The sequence below is a fragment of the Coregonus clupeaformis genome, unplaced genomic scaffold (genome assembly GCF_020615455.1).
Source record: "Coregonus clupeaformis isolate EN_2021a unplaced genomic scaffold, ASM2061545v1 scaf0385, whole genome shotgun sequence".
NCBI classification, from domain to species: Eukaryota; Metazoa; Chordata; class Actinopteri; order Salmoniformes; family Salmonidae; genus Coregonus; species Coregonus clupeaformis.
Genome location: NW_025533840.1, coordinates 168,530 through 195,292, shown reverse-complemented (window position 1 = coordinate 195,292; position 26,763 = coordinate 168,530). Strand labels below are relative to the sequence as shown.

Below are 26,763 nucleotides of genomic sequence, written 5' to 3'. Positions count from 1 at the left end.
TCAGCAAGGAAGAAGCCACTGCTCCAAAACCGCCATAAAAATCCAGGCTACGGTTTGCAACTGCACATGGGGACAAAGATCGTACTTTTTGGAGAAATGTCCTCTGGTCTGATGAAACAAAAATTGAACTGTTTGGCCATAATGACCATCGTTATGTTTGGAGGAAAAAGGGGTAGGCTTGCAACCTAAAGAACACCATCCCAACCGTGAAGCAGGTGGTGGCAGCATCATGCTGTGGGGGTGCTTTGCTGCAGGAGGGACTGGTGCACTTCACAAAATAGATGGCATCATGAGGAAGGAAAAATATGTGGATATATTGAAGCAACATCTCAAGACATCAGTCAGGAAGTTAAAGCTTGGTCGCAAATGGGTCTTCCAAATGGACAATGACCCCAAACGTTTGACCCAAGTTAAACAATTTAAAGGCAATGCTACCAAATACTAATTGAGAGTATGTAAACTTCTGACCAACTGGGAATGTGATGAAAGAAATAAAAGATGAAATAAATCATTCTCGCTACTATTATTCTGACATTTCACATTCTTAAAATAAAGTGGTGATCCTAACTGACCTAAAACTGGGAATTTTTACTAGGATTAAATGTCAGGAATTGTGAAAAACTGAGTTTAAATGTATTTGGCTAAGGTGTATGTAAACTTCCGACTTCAACTGTACTTCTCTGAGAGATCCCAGTCATTTGTTTCACCGGACTTTTTGGACCAATCGATGACAGCAAACACTACTTTTTTATGTTTGATTTGATATTAACAAAATGTCTAAGCTATATTGGACAGTGGGGTTGGGTTGAGTGCCATTTCCTTCAGAATATTGATTACCCATTTTTGTGTCCTGAAATGAATTTAGGAAAATCTAGATAGCAAAATAAATAATTACAATTTTATGTTTATGTATGATTACATAAATTATTATATTTTATGTTGTAAGTGTGACTGGTTGATGGGCAGGCCTAAGGTGTCCAGCCCTCATCATTTCTACGAGATCATCCTTTCGTGGCTCGATTGCTTTATTCTGGATGCATATTGGATTATTCTGAGATCGATTACATTATACTGAAGCAAGGCCCGGCCCCTAACGAAACAGTTCCACAAGACTCGTGAAGTGACAGATTTTCTTATTTTACCACTGATAAGGCCTATTTTCTATAAATTCGAACACAATGGCAGACGACGAATTGGAGGCTATCAGGCGGCAACGCATGGCCGAACTGCAGTCAAAACATGGGGTAAGGGGAGAACATGAGGGGACCAAAAATGCATAGTTCCGACCATATATGGAGATCCACTATTCATTCTGTTGCTAGCTAGCTAGTAGTGTTAGCCTTATAGCTCAAGTTTAGAGTATTTTAACCTATCACCATCTTTAACGAATTCTCTATATTACTGTTCATTGCATGTTTGCATAGCATCCAGATAATTATGTACCTAGTTTACGAGCTAGTTAGTTATAAGATAATGTAGCTAGATAGCTAGCTAACGTTAGCAAGCAAACTCATGCCATAGTGAGAAACGAGTTATAGGCCTACCAGTAGCTAGTAAGCTATATAATTTAATAGAATCAACATTTATGAATAGCAGACACTTCAACGAATAGGCGAAACAAAAATACATTTAAGTAATTAACAGGACAATAACCGCTTGCGTCTTCCACTCCTCTGAGGCTGGGGTTGAGATATGCGCGTACCCACCCTACTGCTCCCCTGGTACGCGTGCATGTGCCCAGGTGTTTAGGTGCACGTCCGAGAGTAGTATGAATGTTGTCTTTTCAGACCGAGCCTGTAACAATAGACTGAACATCATTGTTAGTAGCCCACCCTCTGGATTATCTAGCAAGCCTGTTTGACACTGATTTCTAAAGCTCATTAAGCAAAACACTTGCCTGAATAGATATACCTAGATTAGCCCAATATTGGTCTAAATAAACCTAAAATTACTCATTTTAGTCCAAGGACCTTACATGTTCTGTTTAGAGGCGAGTTGGCTCTGGCAGCCAAAACAGCCATCAAAACATGAATCGATTCTCAAATGCGGTACGGTTCTAGAAACTTAAAGCCCTCAAATTTCGTATCACATTACATACAGTTTACTGTACACTGTTTTAACCGGTTTTAAAACAGTTGCAGCCGAGAGTATTTTTCAGTGACAACACGTTCTATCACCTGAAATAATTCACACAAGATAAAAAAAAAATACATGCATGTGTGTGTACTTGCCGAGCTCGTGCATGTGTTTACATGGTTCTGCCCATGCTTCGTGATAGAAATCTGAATACATTACCAGCGCTTAGAAACATTTATGTAATTATTCTTTCCTGTGGATATATTGTTTAACATATACTGCCAAAAGGACCAACTGCACGGACAACCGGTAAAGTACAATATAATATTATTTTATTCAACATTCTGGCTTGTAGAGGTCTTGACTCAAACGCTCATTTCTGCCGGATGTAGAATTCAATGCAATTCAAAGTCCGGTTTCCAGGCAACTGCACAACAGAGGTCAATGTATATTTGCTGATGGAGTTAAGTCAAATGTTCTTAACATAACCAAATGAGTGCCACAAGGCTCAATAATAGGCCCTTTACTGTTCACTATTTACATGAATAATGTTGGTTTGTCCCTGAATAAAAATATCTGGGGCTTACATCTCTATGTGGATGACAGTTATTTATTCCCGTGCCCTCTCAGTGCAGCAGGCCATTCACAATCTTCAGCTTGGCTTTGATTCAATTCAAGAATCGCTCACCGACCTTAAATTAATGCTAAATGTTGATAAAACCAAGTTTGTTTTTCTCCAGGTCTCGTAAAATTGATGCTAAAGACCTTGAGAGGAGCCCAAATTTAGCTAGTTCCCCATTATAAGTAGCTAGGCATTTGGATTGACGATAAGTTGGCCTTTAAAACACACATTGATAAACTGACTAAAAAGTTGCAAGTAAAGCTTGGTTTCCTGTATACAGTGGCGATTTTAGCATGTACATTTTGGTGGGGCAAACTCATTATAATGTATGTATGCCAGCAAAGCCACTTCTCAACACTAAACAATACATTAATTGCACTATAACGGTGACAAACGGTGCCCACAAACTGTTAGGGCCTAAATACAGCTGTCCCAACAGCAGAGCTTTCTTTTCAGCACCATGGAGTGAATCCTTACCACAGCCACACCTGGCTATCAGCGGAGCCTTGTCTGGCAGCGAAACAGTTAATTCAGCCTAATTTCCTGCCTTTAAAAAAAAACATAGCTGATATGGCTGACTTGCTTAAACAAATGTGATTTCTACTGACAAATTAGATGTACAAACTATGGCATAAGGGAACGATGAGCAGATCATTTCGATTAAGACATTAATGAGCGAGCTAAGACAGATGTAGTCAATATAATTATTTGTTCAGCACTTTTGAAATGTACAGTGACAGAATTCAGAACATGGGCCATTCTTACAGTATTCTCCCTGTACACCAAGTCAGAACCTTAGGATAAATAAAGGGGGCATATAAGCAGACAATAAAAGCTCTTACAATATTCGATGATGACATTTCTCTAAAACAGACTATAGGCTACATGTGCACCACCAAGTCAGAACAGTAGGCTAAGTTATGAAGGGGAAAGGGACCAAATTATTAGGGTGAGGCACATGGGCTACTAACAGCTTACTACACAACATACACTTAGTATTACTTTCTTAGCTACAGTATACATATCTCCCTGGCATATTATATCATTTATGCAGCAGCATACAATACATTTTTGGATTCACCATTGTGCTTTGCTCACTTGAACAGGATGGTGGCACGGCGGTCCTTGTGGGCAAATGTTTTCATGAAACTTTGTCATCAAAGTCTGGCATTCTCAGGATTTATGGTGCATTCATGACAACCGGGAACTCTGAAAAAAACAAGGTCGAATCATGACGTCAGTGATCTTCAGGTCGGAGCTTTAGAAAGAGGCCAGAGTTCCCGACTTGGAATTCCGAGTTGGATGACCGTTCAAAACTTTTTTTCCCAGTCGGAGCTCGTTTTTTTTTCCGAGTTCCCAGTTGTCTTGAACTCACTGAAGTCTGAGATTTCCCACTTCCGAGTTTCCAGTTGTTTTGAACGCGGCAGAAGTCATGCTGGATTGACGGCATGGCCAATGTATTCAACCTTTTCTGGCCCATGGTGTTGCGTGTGAATGTTTATGCTTTTAAGCTTGGAAAAGAGACCCTTAAACCCAGACTTGGACCACACACCCTCTCCACTGAATAGCAGGGGAAGCAAAATAATGATTTCTTTGCAACGCTTGCAGTTAGCCACTGATTCCTTCCAAATCACTCATTGATGAATTTGCGATTTCCAACTTGTTGTGTAATGTTTATGTCCAATGGCCGATGAGCACCAATGCGTTTTATCTATAACTTCTCTTCATATGACAAGGCTTGAAAAGGATTTGCCAGTAGACGTGTCGACGTGATTCATGATGATGACTGCTTGTCTAGCTTGCTAGCTAAGATTTTGAAAGTATAATGTTGACATGATCAGTCCAATCAAAGCTATGGTAGATATAACGTGATTTGACGTCATTTTATCTGTGGCCAATGACCTTGAGCCTTCTTGGATGGGCACTTCTAATGTAAATCTATGGCAGCACCCAAGGGGGCTTGAACTTTCTAGCTTTCCCTGTAGATTTTGCGGTGACGTAGTGTCCCCATGAGTGACAGAACACTGAGCCAATCACGGCGCAACTAGAGAAGATTACCAACCCCTATGCTCAGTATTTTCCGCTGGCTGCCTCTTCACCACAGAAAGCACTGAGCTTGGCTGAAACACCTGCATTTTGGGGCTGCCTTACTCAAGAAAGCAAAAAGAGACCATGTTTGTATGTGGCTTTATTAACTCAATACATGTTTTTTTTTTTTTTACATTGTTTGCAAACTGATATGTGACACATATTAATGCCAAAAATAACATGCAAAACAGCCACATTTTTAAATAAATAAATATATATATACAGTATCTCACAAAAGTGAGTACACCCCTATTTGAGTATATCTTTTCATGTGACAACACTGAAGAAATGACACTTTGCTACAATGTAAAGTAGTGAGTGTACAGCTTGTATAACAGTATACATTTGCTGTCCCCTCAAAATAACTCAACACACAGCCATTAATGTCTAAACCGCTGGCAACAAAAGTGAATACACACCTAAGTGAAAATATTAATAAAAATGTGAGGGGTGTACTCACTTTTGTGAGATACTGTGTGTATATATATATATATATATATGACGGGTCGCCACTGCCTGTATAGAAATAAACCTGTCTCACTTTTGAAAATAGGAGGAAGATTGTTCAAGCAATACTTCTCAGTAATTGACTATGGGGACTCAATCTTGTGTAATTTCTGTACGCATCATTTTCTGTTATAGTTCTGTTGGATGGGAGTGTCTGACTAACAGAAGGGCCCAACATTATTAATATATAAAGCACTTCTCCAGAAACTCCCATACTACCCCATCTCACTTCTAAATAGGAAATCTAGTAAGTATAGTACTCTCTCTCAAGACTGGTTCATACTAGAGATTCCATGGGTCTCCTCTGAGTTAGGGAAGACTGCTTTCAGTTACTATGCCCCTCAGTCCTGGAATGACCTACAGGTTACTCTTAACTAGATTCTTTGGTCCCAAAAGGTGAATTTATGGCTATAATAAAAAATGTGACCAATGAAGACTGCACTTGTTTTGCTTGATTGTTTCTACTGCCCTTTTGAATGTAACATAATTTGTTTGAAATGTTGTAACTGTAACTTTGTAGTGATCATGCTGGAATTGTTGCTCACGTTGCTTGAACTGTTGTTCTCAGGGCACCATTGCAAATGAGACCCTGGTCTCAATGGGTTCCCCTGGTTAAATAAAGGTTCATTAAAAAAAAACTATAAGGTGTGTAGTAATTTAACCTTTTTATTATTTCTCGCATATATAAAAGACACGTTACTTATGTTTCCAAAACCGTACCGCAAGCAATGCGTTTAACGTCCCACAACGAGCGTCGAGGCTCTTAACAAAACTCCCCGCCAGAAGATACTATCGTTAATAGGTGCTAAAGGTAGTTAGCGTCTATGAATGGGTTATACCTAAATATGAGTGACATGATGACAGAGATTATCAATCAAAAGATTGGGGATGGACATAGGCACACTAGGAATCCTTTCCTCCAACAGAGATGTTTTGATTGAGTTTGAGTTGCTAATTTTTCAGAGTCTGTCTTGGAACCAAATGAATCTGGGGGTAAGCTGCTGTACAGCTACTGTACTGCACATTGTGTGATGACAGGGACATGGCAAAAGGCTGTATAATTAATGACCTGGACTGAGCAATGCAGCATGTCTGGCAGTTCTGCCTGTGCTCTTTGAGTATGTATGTTTGCAATAAAGGAATAGCAAAATGTTTGAATGCCAGAACCATTAAGTATTGTGAATGGTTTGTGACATGGTTATCAAGCTTGAGTGAAGCTTATATGTTAAACTATTTAAAATGTTTTTGTACTATTTTGAAAGTTTTGTATAAAAATATTTTCCAGATACCTGTAAATATTAACTTTGTATTCTACTATATTACAGTTCATTTTATCCCAGTCCCACTCCCTATCCCTGTTCCTCTTGGGGTAGGCTGGATTTGAAGGAACTGGGCAGGTGTAATCAATACGGGGATGGCTCCAACCAGTCTACCAATAGGCTCCTTCAGATCTGCAAACTCCAAAGGAGTAGGGATAGGGGAGGGGGCAAAGGGTTGTTTTCTGAGCTACGTTTTGGTACAGTTTAAACAGTGTTGTTCAAGTCTCTAGTCCCTTTGTTTTATAACGCTTCGCCATGGGTGTCAAAAATTAACATCAATATTAGGATAGGCTACACTTCAAGAGAGCCGATTTGCGCTCTCAGCATGGCTGTGTGATACAGTAGCCTGTTGGCTAACGCAAATAAAATACACATTCTCTCAAATAGCCTGTATCCAGTGGCTGGTCTGTTCTCTTGTTATTGTTTTAAAATATATATATTTTATTTTATACAATTAAGATAAAGGCAGAGTAATGTGTGGACTTTCTGACGGTCTCTTTCTCCCCTCCCTTCCCAGGACTCTTCAAATGACCAGCAAGGGCAGCAGGAGGCCAAACAGAGGTTAGTCTTCATTATTTATCCATCTAAACTTTTATTCCTGTCATGCATTCACAACTCCGCACTGAGTATAGCTACATTTCAGAGACACAGATGTCTCCACTGTTGTTGGTTTAGTTCACAGTTTGCTAATGTTGCTGTCTTGACCTGCAGTTTGCAGCTCTGGTTTGTGAAGAACTATGCGATAGACTATTTATAAAGCTAGTCAATGTGATAAACAATGTCTTCGTTTACACAGGCAGCCCAATTCGGATATTTTTTTCCCACTAATTGGTCTTTTGATCAATCACATCAGATCTTTTCACGTCAGATATTTTTCAGAGCTGATTGGTCAAAAGACCAATTAGTTTAAAAAATATCAGAATTGGGCTGCCTTTGTAAACGCAGTCATTGTGGCCTAACTATAATCTTATGTTCTGTCTTTTCACAGGGAAACAGAGATGAGGAACTCCATACTGGCTCAGGTTCTAGACCAGTCCGCCCGTGCCAGATGTAGGTCGTTCATATCCCCCTGGTTTGAATAAATCATTGATCTGATATTGGAACTTTCAGTACCTACATCTGGTTAACAATAGGTGGCGCCGTTGCCTAAAAGTCTGCTATGTTTTGTTGTGTTGCAGTGAGTAACTTGGCTCTGGTGAAGCCAGAGAAGGCCAAAGCAGTGGAGAATTACCTCATACAGATGGCCCGCATGGGCCAGCTGGGGGGAAAGGTGAGGGAAGTGGACCTAAGGCATATGCGGACATATATCGTTGAACCTACGTTTAAACAAAATTGGGATCCCTAACCTATTTTTTATATTTTTTATTTACTAAATTAAAATCAGGGGGTTTTCAGGATCTAAAGGGGGCTTAGGTGGTGGGTGTGGTCGGTCCGGCTGAATTTTAGAGAACATTTTAGAGGCCCCGATCTTTCCTGCAGTTCTGTGAATTTTGCCATGGCTAATCCTGTGTTCTAACTATACTGCTAAATTCAGTATTTTGGGAATGTTCTATTCTCCCTGACTGTCTAGCTTTTATTTTGGTGATTTGTTAGTTCTCAAAGATTATATTATATAAAAATGTATAGGTACATTAGCTTTTCTGCATACTTTATATCTGGTTTTAGTCTTTTAAGTTTACACTGAAAGTGTTTTTTCCATTCCGAAAATGTATAAAAAATACATACAGTGGGGAAAAAAAGTATTTAGTCAGCCACCAATTGTGCAAGTTCTCCCACTTAAAAAGATGAGAGAGGCCTGTAATTTTCATCATAGATACACGTCAACTATGACAGACAAAATGAGAAAGAAAAATCCAGAAAATCACATTGTAGGATTTTTAATGAATTTATTTGCAAATTATGGTGGAAAATAAGTATTTGGTCAATAACAAAAGTTTCTCAATACTTTGTTATATACCCTTTGTTGGCAATGACACAGGTCAAACGTTTTCTGTAAGTCTTCACAAGGTTTTCACACACTGTTGCTGATATTTTGGCCCATTCCTCCATGCAGATCTCCTCTAGAGCAGTGATGTTTTTGGGGCTGTCGCTGGGCAACACGGACTTTCAACTCCCTCCAAAGATTTTCTATGGAGTTGAGATCTGGAGACTGGCTAGGCCACTCCAGGACCTTGAAATGCTTCTTACGAAGCCACTCCTTCGTTGCCCGTGCGGTTTGTTTGGGATCATTGTCATGCTGAAAGACCCAGCCACGTTTCATCTTCAATGCCCTTGCTGATGGAAGGAGGTTTTCACTCAAAATCTCACGATACATGGCCCCATTCATTCTTTCCTTTACACGGATCAGTCGTCCTGGTCCCTTTGCAGAAAAAACAGCCCCAAAGCATGATGTTTCCACCCCCATGATTCACAGTAGGTATGGTGTTCTTTGGATGCAACTCAGCATTCTTTGTCCTCCAAACACGACGAGTTGAGTTTTTACCAAAAAGTTATATTTTGGTTTCATCTGACCATATGACATTCTCCCTATCCTCTTCTGGATCATCCAAATGCACTCTAGCAAACTTCAGACGGGCCTGGACATGTACTGGCTTAAGCAGGGGGACACAGCAGGATTTGAGTCCCTGGCGGCGTAGTGTGTTACTGATGGTAGGCTTTGTTACTTTGGTCCCAGCTCTCTGCAGGTCATTCACTAGGTCCCCCCCGTGTGGTTCTGGGATTTTTGCTCACCGTTCTTGTGATCATTTTGAGATCTTGCGTGGAGCCCCAGATCGAGGGAGATTATCAGTGGTGTTGTATGTCTTCCATTTCCTAATAATTGCTCCCACAGTTGATTTCTTCAAACCAAGCTGCTTACCTATTGCAGATTCAGTCTTCCCAGCCAGGTGCAGGTCTACAATTTTGTTTCTGGTGTCCTTTGACAGCTCTTTGGTCTTGGCCATAGTGGAGTTTGGAGTGTGACTGTTTGAGGTTGTGGACAGGTGTATTTTATACTGATAACAAGTTCAAACAGGTGCCATTAATACAGGAAACGAGGGGAGGACAGAGGAGCCTCTTAAAGAAGAAGTTACAGGTCTGTGAGAGCCAGAAATCTTGCTTGTTTGTAGGTGACCAAATACTTATTTTCCACCATAATTTGCAAATAAATTCATTAAAAATCCTACAATATGATTTTCTGGATTTTTCTTTCTCAATTTGTCTGTCATAGTTGACGTGTACCTATGATGAAAATTACAGGCATCTCTCATCTTTTTAAGTGGGAGAACTTGCACAATTGGTGGCTGACTAAATACTTTTTTTCCCCACTGTATATATATATATATATATATATATATATATATATATATATACTGAGTGTACAAAACATTAGGAACACCTTCCTAATATTGAGTTGCACCCCCGTTGCCCTCAGAACAACCTCAATTCATCGGGGCATGGACTCTACAAGGTGTCGAAAGCGTTCCACAGGGATGTTGGCCCATGTTGACTCTAGTGCTTCCCACGGTTGTGTCAAGTTGGCTGGATGTCCTTTGGGTGGTGGACCATTCTTGATACACACAGGAAACTGTTGATCGTGAAAAACCCAGCAGCGTTGCAGTTCTTGACACACCCAAACCATTGCGCCTGCCACCTACTACCATACCCTGTTCAAAGGCACTTAAATATTTTGTCTTGCCCATACACCCTCTGAATGGCACACATTCTCAGTTGTCTCAAGGCTTAAAAATCCTTCTTTAACCTGTCTCCTCCCCTTCATTTACACTGATTGAAGTGGATTTAACAAGTGACATCAATAAGGGATCATAGCTTTCACCTGGATTCACCTGGTCAGTCTGTCATGGAAAGAGCAGGTGTTCCTAATGTTTAGTACACTCAGTGTATATTATTATTTTATTTATTTTTTACACTGTTTGGACTTACGCGACCCGAAAAAAACACTTAGAATGCCTGCCGGTTCTTTCTCTTCGCTAATGATGCGAGTGTGTTCAGTCTTCGGTCTTCTGTGTTTAGAATATCCTAGCCTATTCATTGATGATAGGCCCTGCTTTACTGAAGTTGCAACACACATGCAAGCCAAGAAATTGCGAGTTAGAAAATATTGAGTCTTAGGAGTCAACGAGTCTATCCCTAGCGGAATCGAATCTTGACACTCAGAAATGTGAGTTGAAACCAGGAGTCGACGTAGAAGGAGTCAAGGATTCGATTATTTTGGAGTCGATGCTCCACAACTACGTCATTGGCGTTGGAAATAACTGCGATAAGGGATGGAGTAGCCATTACTGCGGTAGATAGAACTGCATTGCCCCCTAACGGTCATACGCAGGACCATATTGTGCCTTGTGAATTCACATGCATTTTTATGATTTTTTTCGTATCGTTTAAACGTTTAACCAGAATTTATTTTTTCTTCCATTTGTCACATCCCTATGAAAAGCACTGACTTGACCCATCTGCTATTGGCTGTTCCTTACATTTGGATTGTCTCTTTCAGATTTCAGAGACTGGTTTGATCGACATCCTAGAAAAAGTTAGTCAGCAAACAGAAAAAAAGACAACTGTCAAGGTGAGTCCACGGATCAGATACAATATCACAATCTCAGACAGGCTTTTAACTGACTGCGTCCCCTCTCCTCCCCTCAGTTCAACCGACGAAAGGTGATGGACTCAGATGATGAGGATGATGATTGATGCGTTGAAAGGAGCCCAGGAGCCAGTCAGACGGCTGGCTTAGGGCGGGATTCAGGACAGGATAGGTTGGAGCAGGGCTCTGTTCGTTGGCGGCCATCTTTGACTTGCCAAAGGCCCTGCGTTAGTGATGCACCCTGGGATACCACATCATCCCCTGTGTGCATCTGGAACTCATTACTATATTCTCTCTTATATCCATTTTCACCACGTTTGACTTTTTCTCCACCACAAGAAGCAGAACAAAATGCAATTTAGGGTATATTGCTGCTGATACATTTTTTTAGAGACTGCTTTGTGAATACTGTCTGTGTGGATTTACTCAGCAATAGTGAAACCAAACTGGACAGAGCACATATTCAACATTTTTTGTTCATTTTTGCTGACAGTTTACATAAAAAAATTAAAAAAAGCCTTACATTTGAATGCTTATTCCACAATTAATTAACACCGTTTTATCATGACGATATTTTGACTTTGAGCTGAGTGCTTGAAGACTCATTGATTGGTTATATGGGTTTGTACTACACTTGCTTTCATTAAAAAACAAAGTGTAATCACATAAGAAAAGCAATGGTGTAAGAATAAAGCCTAAAATATAGTTTGTTTTAAAATGTAGTCAATCTTCCCTCTTTACAAGGTGTCCTAGGTAGTGTATTAGGCTATCCGTTGCATTACATTGAAATGCATAGACTGAAGTTACATAGTTGCTTTGACTCACTAGGTTCAAATGGTCTTTGCTGGAATGTATGCAATATGTGCATTGAGAGGCTGAGACATGTATTTGTAGCAGGATTTGTTAAACGATCTCAATCGTTAGAAGTCTATGACAGCACTTGAACTTCCTGCTTCACTCATATTGAACAGGTGCATCGTGAGACTACACAGATATATGAATGGTTGCTTATATTGTACACCTGCCACAGGTAATACTCAATATCTGACAGTACACTGATGTTACATTCAAGATGTTAGTGAATATTTGGAGATAAGCTAATGGGAGATTTGGTTTCATGTTCAAAGTGTTCACCCCAATAAATAAATGGCAGCATTGATAAAGCAGACAAGGAGTCATTCTTCTTGATCATTGAACACCTGTTCCTCTTATAATAATAATAAAGATACACTAGATTACTGTAATACACAGGCTGTACGTTTTTCTTTCCCCTGTAACCATAATTTCATATAACAGAATTTCACAGAAGGTACAAGAAGAACATAACACAAGAGCTGTGAATATACGGTATATTTGGTGAACATACTGTAAATATACCCCACGCTACCATTCATATCCATTCACTGTACTGCATTTCGGACTGTAATCATGATACGCCCCCTAAATGGGGCTCTGGCCTCATTTTCGTACGACCGTGGTCTGATCAAAAGGATTGGCTGCCTCGTTTCAGTGGCGGAACATGAGTGCTTCTGATTGGTGGGAGGTTTAGCCATGTGCTCTACTCTTCCAATCAACAGAGACGTTTTCTAAAGCGCTACGGTTGTGCAGACATTACTGTATCAGTAGATCTCAGAATAGTAGACAGTCACGCGTTAATAGTAATTGTTGTTATTTTATTGCTCCTGGTTTTACTTTTTATCAAAATGCCCGAGGACAGCGGCAACAAGCTCACCATGGTAACATGCAGTGCGCCTGTGAATATCGCTGTCATCAAATACTGTGAGTATTGTCTTTTCGTATAATCCAGGACAGACATCTGATCGTCTGACTCTAGAAAGAACACTGTAAACCAAGTGTAGCCTGTCTTTAGATAGCCACATCTAGCTTCATGTAACGTAAATTGTAACATTGATTGAATCAATGAAGTGCTTGCTCGCAACACTGTAGCCACTTCTAGCCACGCTTTGACGTGTGGGCATTGGGACAAGACAAATGTATTGTTACAATGATGTACAATCTTTGAAAATAACTATGTATTGAATTGTAAATGCTTTGTTGTTATTGCTGTTTCAAAGGGGGGAAGAGAGATGAGGAGTTGATTCTACCCATAAATTCATCTTTGAGTGTCACATTACATCAAGACCAGTGTCTTGTTTTGTACGCTTTGTACAAAATAATAAAATGCAGGACGACAGGATATTTATAAACGTAGCTCTTTATTAACTAGCTATAACGTGCATGTCCATGTGTCTCTGGCCATGATCATCTTAGAATGACCTCACCACCTGGGTGGTCTTAACCAATCATTGCACAGTATGATGCATCCAATTACAATTCAGTATGGTGACACATATGAATATTACATCCCCCTTCTTTTAAAAAAAGAAAAAATATGTGGAACAATAAAGCGTTTTTTGAATATATGCTCTGTAGTTTGAACTCGAGGCAAGTAACCATTTAAACTGCACCAACTGCATCAACATAACAGACAAACAATGATTCAGCATATTGTTATTTTTAGAACAAATATTTCTCAGCAACTCAGCTTTTCACTGTAGCAATGACATCTCAACATATCAAACAAATACAATACCAAAGCATTTCAAGTTAACTTTCAATAACAAGTTTACAGTCTGGAAACTCTTTTAGGGCAGCGATCCGCCTACACCCTTTGACATTTCACAGGTCTAGGACAGCTCTAGGCTTGACCTCTCTTCCTGACCTTGTGTGATATGAAGCTGAGCATGCTTCTGTGTCAGTCAACAGTTCTTGTGGTGTTGCAGGTAAGTATGGTGTATGTTGTGTTGTGTCTGTGTTTAGTCCATCCCGTTCTCTTTCAGGGGAACAGTTCATCTCGTCAGTGTGTTGTTCTTTTGTGTTCAGTAGGTGACGACGATTGCGGCGGTACACCGCTCCTTCTGCGGTGCGAACGTGATATGAACGTTCAGTGTCAGCTGGTTGGATGACGACTGCTGGCTTCCAGTAGCCATGCTCCTGGATTCTAACTGACTCTCCGTCGTTCAGTGGTGGCAGTGGTCTGGCTGACCTGTCGTAGTATCGCTTTTGCTGTTGCTGTCTCTGTGCACGTTTTGCATGCACTTCCTTGTAGCTGACGACCTCAGGTTGCAGCTGCTGGTTGGTGCTGGGGAGGATTGAGCGAAGTCTGCGGCTCATCAACAGCTGGGCTGGTGATTTGAAGTTGTCAACTGGAGTGTTGCGGTATTCAAGGAGACTGAGGTAGGGGTCTCTCTTGTCTGCTTTGCTTTGTCCATGAGTGATTTAGCGATCTGCACAGATTTTTCAGCAAGGCCATTACTTTGAGGGTAATGTGGGCTTGTGGTGACGTGTGTGAACTCCCATGCTTTTGTGAAGGATTCAAACTCATTTGATTTGTAACAGGGCCCATTGTCAGATATTAAAGTCTCTACAATGCCATGCCTGGCAAAGGCTGCTTTCAGCTTGTGTATCACAGCTGCAGATGTGGTGCTGTGAAGCTTGTCGAGTTCGAAGTATCTGCTGTAGTAGTCCACTGTTATAATGTAGTCCTCGTTGTTCCACGTGAACAGATCGGTTGCCACGACCTGCCAGGGTCGGTCTGGGATACGGTGAGGTAACATTGGCTCTTTGGTGTTCGAGGGGCGTCGTTCAAGACACGTGGGGCATTTACCAACCATGTCCTCTATTTGTTTGCACATTCCGGGCCAAAACAAAATGTCCCGTGCTCTCTGTTTGCACTTTTCCATGCCCATGTGTCCAGCATGGATCTTTGTCAAAATCTCTTCTCTGAGACTGGTAGGAATGATGATTTTCTCTCCTTTGAAAATGATTCCGTTGATCTGTGATAGTTCGTCACGATGGTTCCAGAACTCTGAGACGCTCTGAGGGCATTTTCTCCTCTCCTCAGACCATCCTGACTGTATGACTTTCCTCAGCTGTGTGAGTTGTGTGTCTTTTTCTGTTTCTGCTCGGATCTCCTTCAGTTTTGTGTCACTAACTGGTAAGTTGCTGTACACAGTGTGCACCTGCATGTCCATGCCTTCACTGAGGCTGCTGTCCTTGTAGGTAAGAAACTTCCTGGAGAGTGTGTCTGCGACAGGGATGTCTTTGCCTGGACGGTGAGTGATTGTGAAGTCGTATTTTTGTAGTTGAAGGATCATTCTCTGTAGCCTTGGCGGGGCTGCGGCTAACGGTTTCCCTCATGATTGACTCCGAGGGGCTTGTGGTCTGATTCCACAATGACTTGTCGTCCATAGACATACTGATGGAAACGCTTACATCCGAACAGAATGGCGTACAGCTCCTTTTCGATTTGAGCGTAGTTGATTTCACAGTCTGTGAGAGATTTGGAAGCGTAGCCGATGGGTTTTCCTTCTTGCAGTAGCACTGCCCCCTAGTCCATACTTTGACGCGTCCACCTGGAGTCTGAGCTCTTTGTTGGGGTCGTAGTAGGCAAGGATTGGTCCTGGTTCTCTCGTGATCAAGTCTTTCACTTTCTGGAAAGCGATGTCGTGTTGGTTGTCCCAGAGGAACTCACTGGACTGCTTTAGCAGCTGACGCAGGGGTGCATTAGCATTGGAGAGGCTGGGTGCGAACTTGGCTAAGTAGTTGACCATGCCAAGCACTGTTTCCAGCTCTCGCGCGGTTCTTTGGTGGCTCCATTTCCTTTATGGCTGAGATCTTCTGCGGATCTGGCTTGATTCCATTCGCTGTGAGAAGATGCCCGAAGTAGCTGACGTCTGTAGCGCCGACTGTGCTCTTCTCGGGGTTGAGCCGGACTCCTCTCTCGCGGGACCTTTGCAGCATCGCGCTGAGGTTTCTGTCGTGTTCCTCTTTGGTTCGACCATAGACAAGGATGTCGTCCACAATTGCCACGACTCCGTCGAGGCCTTCGTACACCTCGTCGATCTTTCGCTGAAACTCGTCTTGGGCTGAGATAATCCCAAAAGGCAGGCGACGGAACCTGTAGCGTCCAAACGGTGTGTTGAACGTTGTGAGCTTAGATGACTCTTCTGTGAGCTTGATAGCCCAGTAGCCTGATCTGGCGTCCATGACACTGAAGTAGCGTGCGCCCGCTAGCTTGTGTGTGATGCCATCTAGCGTCGGTAAGGGGGTAATGGGGGCGTTTGATAGCCTTGTTCAAGTCTCTTGGGTCGAGACATACTCTGAGCTTGCCTGTCCGTGGTTTCTCCACCACCACTAACGCGTTGACCCAATCCGTCGGTTCTGTAACCTTGGTGACGATGTCAGATTGCTCCATGCTCTCCAACTCTTTCTTCAGACGGGCGCGGAGAGCAAGTGGAATCTTTCTCGGTGGGTAGATCACAGGGGTTGCGTCTGGGTTAAGGTGAATGGTACATTCTCCTGGGAATAGTCCTATTCCTGTAAAAACATCAGCAAACTCCTCCATGACATTCTCTATCTCTACTGGTGCTGTCACTGATAAAACTAGCTTGATAAGGTCCATGTCTAAACATGCTTTAAGACCTAGCACTGCAGGTGCTCGAGTGTCAACAACGTAAAAGTCCAACATCATGTCCCTTTCCTTGTATTTGCATTTGAGAGTGCATGTGCCTTTTACTGGGAGCTGTTCACCACCATAACCAGTCAGTCTGCGCGTGGTGGGCTGTAGCTCACACTCAGATGTCAAGCTTCTGTACTTACTCAGAGGAATAATGTTTACTTGTGCACCAGTGTCTAGTTTGAATTTTAGCTCTGTGCCTTGTCTTCCTATCTCAATGTCAGCAAAGGCTTGCTCTGTCTCTGATATCTGACTTTTCTGTGTCACTGAATCAATAAACAGTTCATCAGCATTTGACTCTTTGATTGACATTTCATCTTCACTCACTGTATGTACTGTTTTTCCACGGTAAACTCTGCACACTTTTGCAAAGTGATTCCATTTTCCACATTTAGTACACTGTTTGCCTTTAGCTGGGCAATTCCCCTGTTCGCCATGCACTTTGTATCCACAATATCCACATGTTTTGGGGCGTTTGGAGTCTGTGTCGCTCTGTTTTGGAGTTCTGTCTGTCTCCGTTCTGAAACATGCTCTCTGGGCACTGGAGGTGTGCTTTGATGTCTGCCTGACTGCGTGCACTGCTTGTTCACGTGATGCGCTCATGCTGCCGCCTGAAATGGTTTTCATCTGAACCTGTGCTAGCTCGTGAGATCTGGCTATGTCGATAGCTTTGTCCAGCGTTAACTCTGATCCAACATTCAAAAGTTTCTCTCTCACTCGCGGTGATTGTATTCCAAATACAATACGGTCCCTGACCATCTCATCCTTGTTTGCATAATCACAGTCTTTCACAAGCAGACGCAGCTCAGTGACAAACTGTTCAAACGATTCACTAGCGCCTTGTACTTTCTCATGGAATTTGTACCTAGCGAAAATTGTATTGGTCTTTGGCAAAACATATGCTTCAAAACGATCGTAGTATGTTTTCAGTACCTTTGATTCAGCCTCGGTAAGTGTCCATGTGTTGTAAATGTCTCTCCCTTTTTCACCGATCCAGAGGAGCAGGTAGCTGCACTTTTCCTCTTCTCCTCTTTCCTTCAGAGGACCCGTGAACATCAGCTCCACATGCTGTTTGAACTTACGCCATGCATCGGGTAGATTTGTAGACCCCCAATCCATTCGAGGTGAAGGAACTCCAGCAAAATCCATCTTTTAGTCCTTTTACTCTGACACCATGTCTTGTTTTGTACGCTTTGTACAAAATAATAAAATGCAGGACGACAGGATATTTATAAACGTAGCTCTTTATTAACTAGCTATAACGTGCATGTCCATGTGTCTCTGGCCATGATCATCTTAGAATGACCTCACCACCTGGGTGGTCTTAACCAATCATTGCACAGTATGATGCATCCAATTACAATTCAGTATGGTGACACATATGAATATTACAACCAGGTAAGACTGTAATACTGTACACCAGACACTCAGGAAGTGTGTAAATGTTACTGTTTTGTTAAAACAACAAAAACGAACGATTACTGCCTTGTGATTATTCCTCCCAGCTCAAAACGACCACAACAGTGGCGTGCAGCAGATCGTTCCAGGAGGATCGTATCTGGCTCAACGACAAAGAGGAGGACATAACCCAGGCCAGACTACAGTCCTGCCTTAGGGAGAGTGAGTCACTATGTGCAATGATGAGAGAGAGAGAGAGAGGAAAAAAAGGGGGAGGACAAGCAATAATTTGTTGTTGGTGGTTTCCTTCCTCAGTTCGGCGCCTGGCCCGTAAGCGACATAGTGATGGGGAGGCTGATGTAGACGCGGCTGCTTTGTCCCATAAAGTCCACATCTGCTCTGTCAACAACTTCCCAACTGCAGCCGGACTGGCCTCTTCTGCTGCCGGCTATGCCTGTCTGGGTAAGAGACTGTGTCCCATCATAATGGTTTGTATCTAACACAGCATTAAATGGATCAAATGAAGTAAAAGCTTGTGTGAAACTAGTTTTATGCTTTTAAAGGTTGGGAACTTAAGTACTGCCTCCATCTCTTCTTCCCTCTTCTCCTCACTCATTATTTTCCTTTTGTCTCTCCATCTTCACTCCTCAATCCATTCTCCTGTTCCAGTGTACACCATGTCCCGGGTGATGGGAGTGGAGGGGGAGTTGTCTGTGGTTTCTAGGCAGGGTTCAGGCAGTGCCTGTAGGAGTATGTATGGGGGCTTCGTCCAGTGGATTATGGGCCAGCAAGGAGATGGCAAGGACAGTCTGGCCCAGCAGGTGGAGCCAGAGACTCACTGGCCTGAGCTCAGGGTCCTTGTACTGGTGGTAGGTCTCTGATCATTACTGAAGATGGCTTTCTCTGTAGCAAATGTTGGCATATTCATTTCTCCCATGTCTTTAATAATCTCAACACCTCCATCTCTCTGTCTCCCTCTCTCTTTTTAGGTCAGTGCTGAGCGGAAACCAGTTGGCAGCACTTCCGGCATGCAAACTAGTGTAGAGACAAGCAGTCTCCTAAAGGTACACACTCACACATAAAGGTATGTTATTAACCCTTACCCTTAACCCTTGCGCTCTCCCCCTCAGCACCGGGCAGACTCTGTGGTCCCAGCCAGGATGAAGGAGATGATTGAGGCTGTACATAAGAGGGACTTTACTGCGTTTGCTGAGCTGACCATGAAGGACAGCAACCAGTTCCATGCCACCTGCCTGGACACCTACCCACCCATCTTCTACCTCAACGACGTGTCGCACCGTGTCATCAACCTTGTGCACCGCTATAACCGCCACTACAGGGAAACAAGGGTGAGCACCATCAGGGAGTTAGTTCTTTCTTTTAGTCATATGGAAATGTGGTAGTCATATGGAACATTGTCAGTTCTACAAGGGGTCTAAGCTAAGAAGCAGAACAAGGTGCAGTAATTGTTGATATTCTGAGATTATGAAACTGGTAGTATTTTTACAGTTCAAGAGGAACAGAATGTGTTAACAAGCCCAAGTATAGATGTGGTAAAGAAGTCAATGGAACTTGACAAAAACAATGGAAATGCCATGGAAAGATCCAGAATCTCCTCATTGCCCCTAAGCAAAATAGACTATTGTTAATGTGTATTTCACACTATGTTGAGGTACAAATCAGAGTATAATGCTTGTATTGATGTTAACCTCAAAACATGTTCATGTCATCGTCACCAATCATCTGCATTACAGTTAAAAAAACGACCACCACCGATTTCTCTATGCTAGCTATGCTACCAGCTTATACGAACGGGAGTTAGCATTTAGCAGTCACTTCTTCTAAACCTGAAAAGGGACTACTTCTAAATGTTATGCATTGAAAACAGCCAAGTATATCCAAATCAGACTTTGTTACAATACATCGATCATGGCGGATTTGACGAATATCCACTTTGTTAGATCAGATTTGTTGAATGTGTGCCAATCCGTCTTTCCCCACAGTCTGCATTCTTTTGACCTCTTTACCGCATCTTTGACCTAGTACTTCTTCATGAGTCTCAGAGGACTAGTGCAGCATCACATCCCTCCTTCTGCTGACACTGTTATAACACTGCTGTAACAAAGCTATAACTTTGGTCCAGAGTTATAAGCAGTGACCGATGATGTTTTCTCTTCTCCACCAGGTGGCATACACGTTTGATGCAGGGCCCAATGCAGTGATCTACACTCTTCAGCAGAATGTGGAAGAGTTTGTCCAGGTGGTTAAACACTTCTTCCCACCAGAGACCAACGGAGGACAGTGAGTTTCTCACAAACACACACTCAGCCAGTCAGACAACACTCCCTCCTGTGACTGTACCTGTCCCACTTCAGGTTTCTAAAAGGTATTCCTGTTGCCCTGACAACACTATCCGAGGAGCTGAAGCAGAGCATTGGGATGGAGCCCGTGGTGAAGGGAATCAGTTATATTATCAGTACTAAGGTACACACACACACACACACACACATAGGCACATACACATAGGCAGCACCCTCCAGGTCCTTTGCCCGTTTCCTGTGCATGTCTGCGGGTTGGCGTAGTCGAGGGTTTTGGGGAGCGAGCTTGATGCTCTCTCCAACCGGCTTACGGGAAATCACCAGGAATTAAGATCTTATAAACACACACATTATGTATGGGTCTGCTACATTTTGATGTGATATTAAGTTGGTTTGTCTGAGTGATTATTTCTGATTTGTGAAAAAGGCTGGACCTGGACCTCGCTTGGTGGAGGACCCTAGTGAACATCTGCTTGGATCTGACGGGCTGCCCAACAAGAGTGCATGATACAAGCCAGCCTCCCAGCTGGGCAGAGACAGAACTCTTTGGTGAAAAGAAAGACCAGACATATTAACAATTCCAATTCAATCAATTGGATACATATGCATAGACGTAGTCATTAAAGGGGCAATCTGCAGTTGCTATATCAATTTTTTGACTTATAAAATAATTATATGTAACCATTGATTCTTCAAGAGTATAACTTATAAATACCTCATGAGCTTAGTTAAACTGTCCTATCCCATCCGAACTCAAAATAAATGCTTATTTTACTACAATGTTTGTAAACAAAGTAAATGTAAACAAACATTTAAAACATGGTTAAAACTATACTTTTGATATCATGGATGGTCAGTCCTTGCAGCTATAATTTTGAGTGGTTACATTTCTCCAGACCCATCCCTCAGCTTTTTGCCAAAACTAAGGATTGCCCCTTTAACTGGCGCGAAACAACCACACACGGATGAATACCTCTCACACTGTTGACTAGTGCTTCATTCGGACACCTTTCCTATTGCGAGTTTGTATTAAATGTTTTGTCATGTTAAAGATGAGGGGATGCCTTGTGAGAATGATCAGAAATGCTCTAGTACTTTGATAACTGTAGAAAACAATTTCAAATGTATCTATGTTGATTTTCTAAGTAGATTATGTACATTTTATTAAAGTATAATGGTTTAACAGTCACCTTCAGAGTGAATCATAAGACAATCTAATTTAAATTGTTATAACCCTTAAAAAGGATTATAAATTACAGTATTGAGAACAATGTCAGTGCTTTAGTATAAGAGATGGATATATAGCCTACATGTCATAATCAGAGTTGATTTTTTTCTCTCCTGATGATAACCAGGTAAAACTACAAAAACTCTACAACCTAGTTGTAGCAGGGACCTTAAGGGTTGCCCTATTGCCTGGGGCAAGTGACCTGAGCAGTCGGGCAAGTTGAGTCTGCTCTAAAGTTGCCCCAGCTAAAAATGTTTTACTGAAAACAACGAAACCGTAAGGAATTCCAATAGACATAGCCTAAAACGGATCTTTCTGGTTCATCCCACATTGTTTAAGTCAGGGTTTCCAAACTCGGTCCTGTGCTCCCCTCCCCCAGCACTACACAGCTGATTAAAATAACTAACTCATTATCAAGCTTTGATTGTTTGAATCCGCTGTGTAGTGCTAGGGCAAAAAACAAAACGTGCTCCCAATGGGGGCCCCAGGACTGAGTTTGGGAAACCCTGGTTTAAGTGAAAGATGGACAATTTATGTCAGCCGGGCAAGTTGAGCCTGCTCTATATTACAACAGCTGAACGTTTCCCCCTTGACCAAATCATGTCAGGCAGCAAAGTTAGTTAAGGCAGAGATTATGGATATACTGACAAGATACTTGTCCTGTGCCCTAACAATGGAGACGTTGTCCACAAAGCGGCACAGATTCATATGCATAGCGGGCTGTCAATCCTCTCTTTGGATTGGTGAATACATCTCATTATTTTTAATTCTTTTTTGAATATTCAATTAGGGTTGTTGACGTCAACCGCCTTTATTCAATGGAGAGATGCTACTAGCCTCATTATGCATAGCCATCTTGAGACAACTCTTGATATAAAGTTTTTTTTTTTCAAAGTTGCCGGGATGTCACGTGTCCTACTTATATCAGTACACTCGTAACAATTTAAACATTACGAAACTTCTATTCGATCAAATAAACCTCACGTAGCAAATAAGCCATTACATTTTTTGTTGACCAAATTCGACACTTATTGACCTCCATACAAAAACTCCTTGCTTGGTGAGCGAAAGAAACGAAACAACGTCACCTGCTTGTAGAAGACAGATTTTTGGCCGAGTTGGGCCTCTCGCTTCGCCTCTTCCTCTCTGGTTAAGGGTTACTCCTCCCAGGTCACATCCCCAACCCTTTTGCCTATCGCTCTGCTCGGAAGTTACGGGTCGGACCAGTCGGCGGCTACCACCCACCTTTGTTCCTCCAAAAATAATACATTTTGACTTTCCATAATAATCGAACGTGACAACCGCGATCAGTTGGATAACTGCCGAGCATAAAGAGGGGTTCTGTTGGTCCGAACAGAGACAGCATGGGGAAAATAGAATGGGCTATGTGGGCCAATGAACAGGCTCTGGCGGCGGGTCTCAGTGAGTAGAGAACTTTTGTCAAGTTTAGACGTCTGAGTTTGGTATTTGAATTATGGTTTCAACTGTTAGAGGAATGCGTAATCCCATTAGTTGTGAGTTATTACTGTATACGAATAGATGTTTTTCCAGTAGGTTACGCCTAACTAACATTGGTAATTAAAACCTATCAAAAACAAAATGAATAACATTTTCCAGACAAAAATATTATCAGTCATGACATTATATTGGTAGTGAAAATATTTGTCAAAAGAAAACGTGTCTGTATAAAATACTAAATCAAATCAACTTGGAAAAAAAGTGTGCAAATGATTTGGTTCTTGGCACATTTCGATTTGAAAGTTACAGTATATAAAAAAAAGTGTCTTAATCTGTGACTTGCAGGAACTGTTATGATAAACGAAACATTTTCTTCTTCCTACTTCCTTATTTCAGTTCTTCTTACTGGTGGCATAGTGGGGGTGGCCGGCCAGTTCAGGGACTGGGAGTTTGCTGCTTATGCTATGTATCCTTTCACTGGGGCAGAGCTGTCTCTTACAGTATAATTCCATGCACAAAATGGTATCTATTGTCGTGATTAAATGCTGATTTACCATTGACATGTCACAAGGAAATGTTTGTAGATGCATTATAGACATCTACACCATAATGTATCTTATTTGTGCATTTATGTCCAGATGAGCCACGTTTATATTTGCATTGTATAGTGAGGTCCAGGTGTACCTGTTGTTGTTGAGTAACCTTGACTGGTGTGCCCAGAGCTGCAGGGGTCTTTGTCTGTCTACTAGAGTACCCAAGGGGCAAGAGGAACAAGGGCACCAGCGTAGAAAGGACGTGAGTACCCACATACACCATACCAAGCTAACGTTTCTGTAAAGTCACTCTAACAGTAATGCAACAGATATGTTTCCACCAGTTGAAAGCAAGTCATAAGCAAGTCGTCATCACTGAAAGTTTGTAAGTTCACTATAAATAACTTTTAATATTGTGATTCTTCCAGGGGTCAGTACTGCTTCACTGTCTGTGTGAAGTCATTCGGCCCACTGACCAGGAACTACTATGTCAGAGCGTTTCTACATGCAGCGTGAGTACACAGTGTGTCAGTCTAATCAGATCTCTGGGCTGAGACTACATTCTTTCCCTTCACTGTCTACTTCCAGCTATAGCAGAGACAGGTTGTGTCATTGTGCACAGTCATTCCCGACACCACCTTCATAGTTTAAATGTCACATTGCATGTTATCAGTGCGTTGCCTTTGTAACACTCTTTTTCTGTGTGTGTGTTTGTGTGTGTTTATAGGATCTGCGTTCCTGGTGGTTTCATCCTTGCAACTGTCCTTGGCTGTGTCTGCCTCGGCATAGCTAGCCTCATCTACCTTGCGGTTAGTATTTCAAGTATTTGAAAGTATTTGACCCAAGTTAAGTGGTCAGACAACAACAAGGAAATGGTTCAGACAGGAAACGCCACGTATTAGTTTAACCATTTATTAGAAGATTACAATACATGCAGTACATTAGTCTTGGTGTTAGGCTCCGCTCCTTCGGGGTAGCTCACTGCCAGAGCATAGATCAAATAAGATATAATAATAACAGGCAATGAACAAGGTATGCTATACCAATCCCCCTGACCGAAACAAAAGCAGAGTCCAAACAGGTGGAGGCTGGGGTGGGTGGTGGGAAAGCAGAAAACAGACATGCATGGCGAGTAATGCATGTTACAGCATTAGCATGTCACCAAGAACACCAGCGCATAGCTTACCCACGGCAGCCATCAGAGAATGTGTGTGCAAACCTGGTCGACTAAATAGACCGCCAAATTAAGGTAGTGTGATAAATCTAATTGGTGCAATATCAGCTGATGCTATCAGTTGATACAACACTCACGTTTCCTGTATGAACCTACTGCGCTTGATTTACAAGGAAGCGTTTGTTTGCCCTCTGGTATTTTTATTGAGACATTATTAGCTAGTTAAGAAACCCAGGCTGTTAGGGGAGTGACTTGGCTGTTATCACCTGTTGTTGGGAATTCACTGCATGCATGTTTCTAGAGAGCAGCACCAGAGCAACCCATTTATCTATGTTAATTGAGGGAGCCTGAATGATCTTTTGTCTATTGTGTCTGTATGTCTTCCAGGCGGCCATCCGAGGGGAGCAGTGGGAGCCCATCATGCCCAGGATGGAGAGTGCCCGTAAGCCGGTGGCAGAGAGCATCAAGCTCCCTCCCCAGAACCCTCCACCACGCCCACCCGCTGAGATGCGCAGGAAACGGGCAGAGGACCTGGAGGCGGCTGCCTATGTCAACCCCATCGCTGTCACTGCCAACGATGACTAGATCCCTTTACTGTCCTTCCCTCAGGCCTGCTGGGCTAAGCTCACTCAGGTTAGCTTATAGTTCCACTGAGCCCCAACCAAAACAGATATACAGTGGGGCCCCACCCAGGCCATGCTCACTCCTGACTGCCATTGGCTGAGGGCCGAATCCTAAATTGAGATAGATATGTTTGCATAACTTAGACTTTTGTGTAAATTGGGCATTGGCATCAATGGGGATTTTTTATGGACAGGTATCAAGTTAGGAATCAGGCCTCGGAGAGTAGAGGGATGTGGAGAGGACACACTGCTGCTGATGTTTGATGATGTATAAGGGATTGTATTGAAGTGAGATGTTGCTGTGCCTTGTGGATCTTTAGTTACTGCTTTTACAAAAGGTTTGTGTCCTATGTCTCTGCACCGCCTGCCACAACTCTTTCAGTTACAATCATTTTGATCCCCTAAAAAGGCTTTGGAATGTAAATGGCAAAGTTTGTATTCTTGTTGTGACAGTAAGTTATTTTGTGAGTAATTGGATGAATAGATGTGAATGAGAATCAACCACATTTACTGGCACAGACCTAATGAAATTATTTTAAAAGAGAATGAAGAGCTATTTATACATTTTGTATCCTCAGAATATACTGTGTTCTTTTACACTGGAATGTTAACTGTTTATAAGCAAGCACTGTTTTGCATTATCTCTTTCTCTTTTTGGCCAGTTTACTATGTCAGTGGCCAACTAGCTGTATGTTGGAAAGTTATGTGTTCACCACTCTACAAAATAAAGTATGTCTATGTTTTATGCTTGTTATGCTTTTGATACAATCTGAAAACAAACATAGTTATTCTAGTTATTTCAAATTTGCACGTTTACCATATAACCACAATTAGTTTGTGTCTGTTTCATCATTGATGATCTGTGGGTTTGGAATTACATTTACGTGTCATGTCTCAAGTTTTACATTTCCTATTTTCTAATAGTTCCTTTGAACCGTATGTATTTCACCGTTCCTTCTCACAGCGCAACACACAAAGAGGCTCACACACTTTATTACGACACATAGGAAATTCCTGCACTATTTAGATCATACACAGCCACAGAGATGTCATGAAGTAGTTATAACAGATGAACATTTAGAGGTGCCCACTGTCTGTTTATATACCCTAATGACATTTCCAGAGTTTGACATACATGTACATTTCTTTCCTCCATATGAAGCATCTTCCTCATTCCTATGGTCACAGTTGACCTTTACCTCAAGAATGAGGAATGCAATGTGTGTTTTCTTGAGTGCTTGGGTTTGGCAACCATTACATCATAACAGCAGCAGGAACATGTGCAACTTCCTTGTTGGTTTATCTGTGTTATACTCAGT

At 42.0% G+C, this 26,763-nt stretch overlaps 3 protein-coding genes across 4 annotated transcripts; all 3 read left to right on the top strand.

The window, feature by feature from the left end:
- The first annotated feature begins 1,052 nt into the window (after positions 1–1,052).
- Positions 1,053–12,360, top strand: LOC121548254 (programmed cell death protein 5). Of its 2 annotated transcripts, XM_041859668.2 has the most exons (7): positions 1,053–1,244; positions 6,257–6,286; positions 7,130–7,173; positions 7,601–7,662; positions 7,791–7,882; positions 11,105–11,176; positions 11,254–12,360. In XM_041859668.2, the coding sequence occupies exons 1-7, from the start codon at positions 1,179–1,181 to the stop codon at positions 11,299–11,301; spliced, it is 414 nt and encodes a 137-aa protein (XP_041715602.2). In that variant the 5' UTR covers positions 1,053–1,178; the 3' UTR covers positions 11,302–12,360. The 2 variants fall into 2 exon arrangements, with proteins under 2 accessions (XP_041715602.2, XP_041715603.2); XM_041859669.2 differs by lacking the exon at positions 6,257–6,286 and having other exon boundaries at positions 1,054–1,244.
- A 445-nt stretch (positions 12,361–12,805) lies between these two features.
- On the top strand, positions 12,806–23,852 carry LOC121548253 (diphosphomevalonate decarboxylase-like). The gene is made up of 12 exons (XM_041859667.2): positions 12,806–12,973; positions 13,270–13,346; positions 18,218–18,332; positions 18,426–18,572; positions 18,780–18,979; positions 19,100–19,174; positions 19,241–19,459; positions 20,296–20,411; positions 20,486–20,594; positions 20,856–20,977; positions 23,511–23,580; positions 23,835–23,852. Exons 1-10 carry the CDS (start codon positions 12,898–12,900, stop codon positions 20,934–20,936), a joined length of 1,215 nt encoding a protein of 404 aa, XP_041715601.1. The 5' UTR covers positions 12,806–12,897; the 3' UTR covers positions 20,937–20,977; positions 23,511–23,580; positions 23,835–23,852.
- Positions 22,657–26,187, top strand: LOC121548252 (cytochrome b-245 light chain-like). Its single transcript, XM_041859666.2, has 6 exons — positions 22,657–23,078; positions 23,511–23,580; positions 23,835–23,909; positions 24,076–24,159; positions 24,375–24,456; positions 25,209–26,187. The coding sequence occupies exons 1-6, from the start codon at positions 23,021–23,023 to the stop codon at positions 25,404–25,406; spliced, it is 567 nt and encodes a 188-aa protein (XP_041715600.1). The 5' UTR covers positions 22,657–23,020; the 3' UTR covers positions 25,407–26,187.
- Positions 26,188–26,763: the final 576 nt, after the last annotated feature.